Raw genomic sequence first — 10,578 nt, forward strand, 5'->3', positions numbered from 1 at the left:
TGTTTGGAATACCCATATATATAGGAAAAACCAAATATGACCGTTCAATGGCGTTGTTGTAATTCCAGGAAAAATCGCAACGGCTAAAAATCCGACCGTTGTAGTGTTCTCGGAGTTCCGAGAATTCTCGAAGTTCCGAGAATACAAACAGAATTTGAAAAAAAAATCTAATGGACCATTTCTCGGAGTTCCGAGAATTTCTCTCGGAGTTTCGAGAAGCCTATGCTGAGCAGATTTTCACTTCATGTTTTTAGGCTTCCAACTTACCACCGAGTTGGGATTGCTATGAGGGTTCCAAGGTGTTGGAACTCCACAAGGACAATCACTTAGTTATTTAGGGTGTTTGTTTATTTGCTTAATTATGCCTCTAAAATCTAAAACTAAGATTGGATCTTTTACAATCTAATATAACTTGATCTTCAATGGATTCTTCAAGTCTTCATTTGTTTTGGACTTCGATGTCTTTGGCCTTCGTGATGTGGTCCAATGAGATCTTCTTGGCCTCAATCTAAGCAATGTTATCTTAGTACCAATGTGATCTACAACTTAGACAATCAAACACATTAGTGATCATAAATCACTTGTGTATTGGAATCATCAAAATAAGATGGGAATGCCAAGGTGGAAACCATTGGGCTTACAGGGTGTCTACAACAAGGCGCCTTCATTTGCTGTTGGAGTTCTCTTATCTGGCGTTGGAGATCAGCCATGATAGTGGGGTTTTTTTTCCGCCTGGTCGTTTCTTGATGGGCTTCTTCTCGGTGGAGGTACCTGACCATCAATCTGATGAGTGAAATCTATTAATGTTGGTTCCACCGTTGGGTCATTCCGTCTTCGATGACGATTATCACGACGATGGTCGGGTGGCGGGCTAGTGATTGATGCAGATCCTTGCTGATGCTGGCAGGGTCTTTGCTTTCGAGGATTTCGTCATTCTGAGGATTCTTGCTCCTTTGAAATCTCGGCAGGAGGGGTTCCTTCACCCGGCGGGTTTACAGGCGGGGGTGGTGCTGTCGGTTGAGGAGGGATTCTTTGAAGTACTTGTTAGAGGGCGGCTGCGACGTCTCCACGTTGTTGTGTGAACTGGTTGAGGGTGGTCATAGTAACCGGAGCGTCGCCGGAGACAACCATCTCTCCTATCTCCGCAAGCTGTTCTTGGTCTTGCTGGCTAGGCTGGCTTCTCGTAACCATTCCACCGTTAGGTTGAAAGGGAGCTCTCGATTTTGGCATCGATGGATCCCACGGATGGCGCCAATCTGATGACGTCCAAAATCTGACTACACGTACTAACCTGACAGAACTTGTAATCCTGCGCTCACAGAAAAAGCGTCAGCGGGCCCGGAGTTGTGGCTCTGGACGGCCACTTCGACACTCAAGTCAAAGATAGACAATCACAGAAATGGACGATGGACCGGGGGAGGGCCAAGACAAGTTACCAGAGCAAAGAAGGAGAAGGAGAAGGAGAAGGAGAGTTGATTCCAAAAAAAATTCCTTTGCTTGAGTGTGTAGGCTCCTATTTATATGGGTGGAGGTCCACGATCTTGAAGATATCAATCAACCCTTTGATTTAGCCCAAGTGGGGCGTGATGGATGGAGGATGAGATTGCAGAGATATGATTTCCGGTGATTCTAGGCGGAGATCTCGGATGGTGGCCTAGGCGGGATGTTTTGAATTTGAATGTCGTGCCTTGTGTGAAATGGTAACCCGGATTGGTCGCATAATGGCGAGATTCCCGTGATTGTGTTTGGCTCCTTTTGAAGTTCGCTAGCGTACAAAGGAGAAATGTTGAGGGCGTGATTCGTTAACGAGTGTTGCTTGTGGTGGTTGATTTGTCCTGGTCGAGTAGTGGAGAATGTCTTTGAGGGTCGGTACCGGATATACCAATTTTACCCCTAACACTCTGTGAGAACATAAGATCCTTGCATGCTTATAAGGTTTACTTTTCTGGCATATAGTGCCTGTCGCGGCTTTGGCTCGGGGGGTTGGGGTTGACTGGGACATGGGATGAAAAATGTCTAAAAACTATGAGAGGTTGTGTCTTTCGGTACATGGTAGTGCAGTTATTAAACAGGTTGGGCGGTGGAACGAATTAGGGGTGTTGGTCGGAGATGAAAACAAAAAAAAAGGTTAGGGAAAATTATTTAAAAAAATGCAAAGTTTTAGTTATATTTTGAATCAAGGGTAGACATTTCAATTTTATAAAAAAAGGGTTGTCAGGTGAGAAAATATGGCTTTTAGGACAAATATACCCCCTGCTTTTTCCCTCCATCTTTTTGGGCTCTAATCCCTAAGCTATTTTCACCTACCTACTTCACCTTTTTCTTTCTTCTTCCCCAACCCATCCAACGTGAAAAAACAGCTGTTTGAATAATAAAATAACCGCAAGTGCACGGATCGTGTAAATACGGGTCGAACTCAGGGAAGAGAAATCTAGTTGTCAATCCTATTCTTGTACCGATTAGAATACTAGCTATGATATAATGTTGCCTGGAATGGACTCAGGATTTCCGTGGACTTAGACCTCGGAGCCAACACTATATATAAGCGTGTATTCTATTCAATCTAAGAATCAAATTCAACTACGATCTTGATTTAGAAATCTTAATTTAGGCAAAGTGTACCAAAATTCTAATGATCTTGATTAACTACTTATCTAATTTAATTAGAAAACTAAAATTCTAAAGGCCTAAGTTAATTGAAAAATTACGAAAGTAATTTGGAATAGTGTAAAAAACTTAATTCAATATAAAAGATTACTCAGGATTAGAATCCACCATGGGTTTGGATTGGATTGATTAATTAAACCAATTTCTGTATTGGATAGTGTATTTGATAAATTTAGTCTATGGGGAATAAGATCTATTGATGTCATTGCCCATGAGTGTTTTATCAAATATACTACTCAATTTAAAGATATTATATAAGAAATTATATTTATTTATCGGCAATCACTTATACGAGTGGGGAAAGCCAGTGGCATACGTGATTGGGATCCAACAAATACAAATCCTTACATAAGTTGTTATATAAGCCACTGGTTTTAATTAATCATCTTTCTCCTTCCCTATGGCTTCATCTAAACCCCAAGTAGATGGATTTAGTTATTCATGGAGAAGGGGAAAGAAACAAAGAAAATAGAGAGAATAGACAAGAGAATTGCCATTAAGAACTTGAAAAGAAAAATCAAACACAAAGTATTTTCTCTTTTAATTAAAATTAAACAAAAATACAGTTAACTAGGATTGAAAAAAATAACAGAAATTAAAGAACACTTAGTCTTTTTCTCCTTCGAGCAACGGCCAACTTGTCCTTCTCCGTCTCTTGATGTCACCTTGGAGTGGAGCCTTGGATGGTTGATCCTTGGTTGAAGAGATAAAAACTTGAAAAAGAAAAAGAGAACAAGAACCCTAAGAGAGAGAGCTTGAGAGTGGTAGAGAATTCTAGAGAGAGAAGAGAATGAGAGGAGAGTCGGTTCTTTTATGTTCTTCACTTCAATTTGAAGAGGAAAAATCTTTCTATTCTCCTCTTCCAAGCAATAACTTCGCATCTATGTAATTTCAGCAACTTCCATTTTAACGTTTCTGCCGTTGGAAAGGCACTATGTCAGCCACGTTGAAACTGAAGTGATACATTCATAAATAGTGCTGGACGTCACCCAACTATGGAATATGGCTTCTTGCCTTCTTTGAAATTTCAAGTTTTCCTTTTATTAGTTGAGAGCAAATGGCTAGTTGCTATTCCAACTACCATGAATAAATAGGCAATGACCCTTTATTGCAATACAAAGAGTGAAGGTCATTCGGTGGAGAAGTTTCTAAAAGAAATTCGTTGGCAGGCTCCATCCTAAATTAACCAAAATTTAATTGTCTTCTCTTGATAATGACACTCCTTCTCCTTCTCATGATAATACTATGTGGGCAACATACAATTCCTTCACTTATATCATTTGGCAAATTCGATATTGGCACCACCATTTTACACCATGTAATCAATCCGTGTGAAAGTAGTAACGTGGGGCCCATCTTAGAAGAAAACAAAGTATCAAATTCATTACCACCGTCCTTGCAATTTATAGTATTTTTCCTTCTTGGTTAACTCCACTTGGGCAACAATTCATGCCATGCACATATATATATATATATATATATATATATATAGTGGGCCCCCATCAAGCTATAAAAAACAAGTTTCTATACGAACAAAAGTCCTTGTTGTCACCTTCCCATTAATATGCATGTATGCCATTTTATAATCATCTGATCCATGCACAACCCATTTAATAACAGCCCTTGAATTTTGTTCATCCAAACAACCCATTATAGATGATCCTAACCATTGATTTTGTTAATCCGAACCCCCCATTTAGCAGCTCATCACATGGATGATCCAAACGGTGCAAACTGTGTTGGTTTAGGGGGAGAGAGACAGAGACGAAATAGGGGAAAATAGTGGATTGCCAATATGGAGGAGAGAGAGAGAGTACGCGGTGGGCACCTTAGTGTCATCCAAACCATCCAATTTATTTGCAAACACATATGTTGGTGGCTTCTAAAAAAAAAACACGCCCAAATGGGTTCCATGTATGAGCATATGCGCGCCCACTTCTTGAGTGATCAAAACCGTCCATTTGTTGGATCAACCTGCGAATTAGTTGTGCCCCCAAGAATCATTTTCGTGGGCTAATCCAAGCCATTCAATTTAATGGACCATAATGAATAGAGTATTCTTGCAAGCCCATGTCATAGCATAATCTGGATCGTCCACTTTATAACCCACCATTTAAATTAGTTGCACTCCTAAAATGACTTCCCAAGGCTATTTTGAACCAACCAATCGGTGGATCGTAAAATAATCCAAATCCTTCAAATGATGAGCCACAATGGTGTTGATCCAACAAATGTTTCCGCTCTTGAATCTTTCTTTAGAATTTCATCGCTTTAGCTCCATTTTCCACGATAATCCATAAATAACCCTGAGACAAAAAAAATAAGGAAAATACATTAGTAGCACCGCTTTAAATGAGAGAATTACATGATTTTTCTACCTACAATTCACACATAAATGTGCTCATCAGATTCCCCCATACTTAAGCTTTGCTTGTCCTCAAGCAAACCAAAAGAAAAACTAAAAAAAAAAAAAAAAAAAACATAGAAACTAAACAAAAACAAAATCCTAACTCACTTTCGTAGGAATCACGATTGCACTTAGCACGTGCAACAAGCCTTTAAACCCCTAGGTTACCCTAGTGGACGAGTTTTGTCTCGTGAGTGTTTGTAGAGAATATACACACAAAATTCTAGAAACAAACTTTTCTTTCCAAATCACACTATAGAATAAAACCAAAAATTTCTAATCCTTTTGCTTTGATAAATTGCTCAAAATAGAAGAACAAGAATACCCCCATACTAAAACTTTACATCCTATCCCAAGTTGGAAAAATTAGAAAAATATGTTAATCATGGAATCCTCTTTTGAATTTGTCCTACTTTACTCCCTTAAACTTGCCTCTAATGTAATCGTACCATAAAAGAAATTTGATTCGGAAACTTCGTAGAAAATTGCAAATTTATATGGCCCACCCTACTTTTCACTTTTCCATACTTTCTAAGAATAGAACTCACTTTTTTGTAATCATCTACTGCTTTTGGCGTGAATGACATGCAGGGCATGCACCAGACACCCAGGCTACTAAGCAGTGTCCGACTAATCTTTGATTTGCATATATCATAGACATTGATGCATATGAGTTCAAGCTTTACCTTTGATTATGTGCAATGCTTTGATTTATTAAGCTTTCTAATTGACCCATGTATGGAGTTTTCAGTCAGTTGCTCTCAAGCCAGTTGGCTTTAAGGAACTAGGCATAAAAACCCTTCAGACATAATAGCTCAAGTCAAAAAGGCTACAAATCAAAACTATAATCAAGAAGCAAACTTTCTAAAAATCATTCTTTCTTTCTTTTGTTTCAACCTTTCTTTCCTTTTTATCCATACCATATAAAAAGCAAGTTTCTATTTCTATTTCTTATTCAAATCCTTTTAAAAGAAAGATTCCAAAAGAAAACAAAACTAAGAAAGGAAAGTATTCTTTCTAATTTTTCAAATTCCAAAATTAAAATATCCACTAATTTTCTTTCTTAAAATAGGAAAACAACTTTCTTTCTAAGAATACCAAGTTCTTTCTAATTTGAGAAAAATACTAAAAACAAAAGGAAAAGAAAATTTCTAACTTTAACTATAGAAAAGATTAGAAAAGAAAGTTTCCAAAAGCTACCCCCCCATACTTGATTTATGCATTGTCCTCAAGGCACTAAAAATAGAAATAAAAATATGAGGACTAAAAATAGAAAGGAGGGTACGTACCGTATTTGTTTAGGCATGATTCGAATAGGAAGGTTCATGGAGATCCATGACCTCTTCCATATCCGGCTTTGAAAACTTAATAAATGGCTTTAATCTTTGACCATTAACTTTAAAAATCTCACCATTGCTTGGATTTAGAATCTCGACCGCACCATGGGAGAAAACTTTATTAACAATGTATGGTCCATCCCAACGGGATCTTAACTTACCTGGAAAGATATGCAATCTTGAATTGTAGAGAAGTACTTTTTCGCCCTCTTGAAACGATTTTCTCAAAATATGTTTGTCATGAAAAGCTTTTGTCTTCTCTTTATAGATCTTTGCATTCTCGTACGCTTCATTGCGCAACTCCTCCAATTCGGAAAGTTGTAATCTCCTTTGAACACCTGCAGAAGACAAATCAAAGTTTAGTTTCTTAATAGCCCAAAAAGCTTTATGTTCCAATTCAACTGGGAGGTGACAAGCTTTGCCATACACAAGGCGGTAAGGAGACTGACCAAGATCAGTCTTGAATGCCGTCCTATGAGCCCACAAGGCATCCACTAATCTAATGGACCAATCTTTGCGGTTTGGATTCACTGTCTTTTCCAAAATTTGCTTAATTTGCCTATTTGAAACCTCCACTTGGCTACTCGTTTGTGGGTGATAAGGTGTAGACAACTTATGAGTAATACCATATTTCTTCATAAGAGCTTCAAAAGGTCTATTACAAAAGTGTTTACCCCTATCACTAATGATCGCACGAGGAGTACCAAAGCGCGAGAGGATGTTTTCTTTCAAAAACTTGACCACCACCTTGTGGTCATTGGATTTGCAAGCAATGGCTTCAATCCATTTTGACACATAATCTACTCCTAACAAAATATACAAGTTGCCAAAAGAATTGGGAAACGGACCCATAAAATCAATACCCCACACATCGAAGATTTCTACCACTAAGATTGGGTTGAGGGGCATCATATTTCGCTTAGTAACTCTACCTAATGACTGACAAGATCTACATGCCTTACAAAAATCAAAAGCATCCCTAAAAAGACTTGGCCAATAGAAACCACACTGTAAAACTTTGTGCGCGGTTTTCTTTGCACTAAAGTGGCCACTACAGGCTTGATCATGGCAAAAAGATAGAATCGATTGGTGCTCATGATCGGACACACATCGTCTGATAATTTGATCCGAACAAGTTTTGAACAAATAGGGGTCATCCCAAAAGAAATACTTTACCTGTGAGTGAAACCGGTATTTGTCTTGGTTGGACCAATGATCCGGTGTAGCACCTGTAGCCAAGTAATTCACAATATCCGCATACCATGGCTCACTAAAAATAGCAAATAATTGCTCATCAGGGAAATATTCATTAATTGGTCCTTCGTCATTCTTTGCATTAGGAAGTCTAGATAAGTGATCGGCAACCAAGTTTTCCGTACCCTTTTTATCTCTAATCTCCAAATCAAACTCTTGAAGAAGTAAAACCCACCGAATGAGGCGAGCTTTAGCATCCTTCTTTCCAACAAGATACTTGATTGCCGAATGGTCGGTATAAATTATCACATGCGATCCAATCAAGTAGGACCTAAATTTTTCTAATGCAAACACAACCGCTAGAAATTCTTTTTCCGTAGTGGTGTAGTTGAGTTGTGCATCATTGAGAGTCCTACTTGCATAATAGATGACATGCGGTAATTTATTGAATCTTTGGCCCAAAACGGCTCCTATGGCAAAGTCAGAAGCATCACACATAATTTCAAACGGTTCGGCCCAATTTGGTGCTTGAATGATGGGAGCCGTAGTTAACTCATTTTTTAAACACTCAAAAGAATCGAAGCATTCTTTGGAAAACTCAAATTTTTGATCTTTTGCTAACAAGTTGGTTAGAGGCCTAGCATTTTTAGAAAAATCTTTTATAAAACGCCGGTAAAAGCCCGCATGGCCTAAAAATGATCGAATATCCTTCACACTTTTGGGCGGTGGAAGATGGACAATGAGATCTACCTTGGCTCTATCAACCTTAATTCCCTCTTTAGACATCACATGTCCTAGAACGATGCCCTCTTTTACCATAAAATGACACTTTTCCCAATTGAGGACAAGGTTCTTTTCTCTACTCCTTTCTAAGACCAATTTTAAGTGATGTAAACATTCGGCATAGGTGGAGCCATGAATAGAAAAATCATCGATAAAAACCTCTAAGAAGGTCTCCACCATGTCAGAAAAGATACTCATCATGCATCTTTGGAAAGTTGTCGGTGCATTGCATAACCCAAAATGCATGCGTCTATAAGCAAATGTTCCAAAGGGGCATGTGAATGTCGTTTTCTCTTGATCTTCAGGAGCTATGGGAATTTGGTTATAACCGGAATATCCATCAAGAAAGCAATAATACTCACGACCCGCTAACCTTTCTAACATTTGATCAATAAAAGGCAAAGGAAAGTGATCCTTCCAAGTAGCGGCATTAAGCTTTCGGTAGTCAATACAAACCCGCCACCCTGTTTGAATACGAGTAGGAATAAGTTCATTGGTGGGGGATTGTATAACGGTAACTCCCGACTTCTTAGGCACTACTTGGACGGGACTCACCCATTGGCTATCCGAGATGGGATAAATGACCCCATTATCTAACCATTTTAAAATCTCTTTTTGGATGGCTTCCTTCATCACAGGATTAGCCCTTCTTTGAGGTTCCCTTGAAGGTTTGGAACCCTCAATGAGGTGGATGTGATGTTGCACAATCGAAGGGCTAATTCCTTTGATGTCGGCCATTGTCCAACCTATGGCTTCCTTGTTATCTTTTAGCAATTTAATGAGTTCCTCCTCTTGAGTGGAGGTTAGATCCGCAGCAATTATTACAGGCAAAGTACAATTATCACCAAGAAAAGCATAACGTAAAGTAGAGGGAAGCGGCTTCAAGTCTAGCTGTGGGGCCTCTTCAATGGAAAGCTTTGGAAGCGATGTGGCTAGTGGTCCCACCGGCTCTACGTTTTGAATGGCAAAAGCTTTGGAAAAGAAATCATCTCCTCCATCATCTCCTAGTGCATCCAAGCATTCTTGATAACCTGCATCAAAGTTGATTTCAAAATTAGTTATAACATCTTCAGGAAAGGCATGCAACATATTAATATCTTCATGAAAATTGGGTTGCTTACCTAATCTAAAAACATTAAAATCTACTGAAGTATTACCAAAGGAGAGTTTCATTAGGCCATTTCTACAGTTAATGAGAGCATTGCTAGTAGCAAGGAAAGGCCTCCCAAGAATGATAGGGATTTGATCCTTGATATTAGCAACAGGTTCCGTATCTAACACGATAAAATCGACTGGAAAAAGAAAATCTCCTACTTTAATTAACACATCCTCAACCATCCCTTTAGGTGTCTTTATGGATCTATCCGCCAATTGGAGAGTGACGGTGGTTGGTTTGAGGTCTCTTAGTCCTAATTGCATATATACAGAAAATGGCAAGAGGTTCACACTAGCACCCAAATCTAAAAGAGCATGCTCAATTTTAGTGTTACCAATAGTGCAAGAAATAGTGGGACATCCCGGGTCCTTATACTTAGCCACCATCTGTTGAGATAAAATGGAACTTATATTTGTGGCCAAGAAAGCCTTCTTGGGCACATTAGTTGTGCGCTTTTGTGTGCACAAATCCTTCAACACTTTGGCATAAGTAGGGACTTGGGAAATCGCATCTAATAAGGGAATGTTAATTTGCACTTGCTTAAACACATTTAATATTTTATCCATGGCATCCACCTTTTTATTATTAGCAAGTCTCCTTGGAAAAGGAGCTTTAGGCACATTCTCCTTTTCAGGAGAAACTGCTTGCTCTTCACTTACCTGTTTGGGTTCCACAATCGACCCTGTTGGAGGGTGTAGACACCCCATTTTGCTCTACCTTAATCGATAAAGAAATTAGGGTTTGTTTTCCGTCGGTTTTCCAATGTCTTTCTTTCCCGCATCCGTTTGTTACATTTCTAAATATTTTTGGTCATTTCCGTCGTGTTTCGCATTTTCCCGCTAAATGTTGAGAAGGATTATTCAGAAAAATCTAAACTAGGGAGAATTTGTACCCGTTTGTGTGGGACCCGCTGGTGTGGGACCTGCTAGTGTGGGACCTGCTAGTGTGGGACCCGTTTGTGTGGGACCTGCTGGTGTGGGACCTGCTAGTGTGGGACCTGCTAGTGTGGGACCCGTTTGTGTGGGACCCGCTGA

General features: G+C 39.1%; 1 protein-coding gene across 1 annotated transcript in view; it reads right to left on the reverse strand.

Annotated features, from left to right (window-relative positions):
- LOC143878974 (uncharacterized) overlaps nt 1–10,251 on the reverse strand; it is a 33,773-nt gene extending 23,522 nt beyond the window's left edge. Inside the window, exons 1-2 of the mRNA XM_077381187.1 lie at nt 8,845–10,251; nt 6,415–8,370 (exon numbers count right to left, since the gene is read on the reverse strand). Of these exons, the coding sequence (XP_077237302.1) occupies nt 6,415–8,370; nt 8,845–10,251 (3,363 nt within the window). The remainder of the gene's footprint in view (nt 1–6,414; nt 8,371–8,844) is intronic.
- Between the last annotated feature and the right edge of the window lie 327 nt (nt 10,252–10,578).

This window comes from Tasmannia lanceolata, unplaced genomic scaffold (assembly GCF_043159265.1).
Source record: "Tasmannia lanceolata isolate RefF3 unplaced genomic scaffold, GAP_Taslan_0.1 ptg000006l, whole genome shotgun sequence".
In the NCBI taxonomy this organism is placed as follows: Eukaryota; Viridiplantae; Streptophyta; class Magnoliopsida; order Canellales; family Winteraceae; genus Tasmannia; species Tasmannia lanceolata.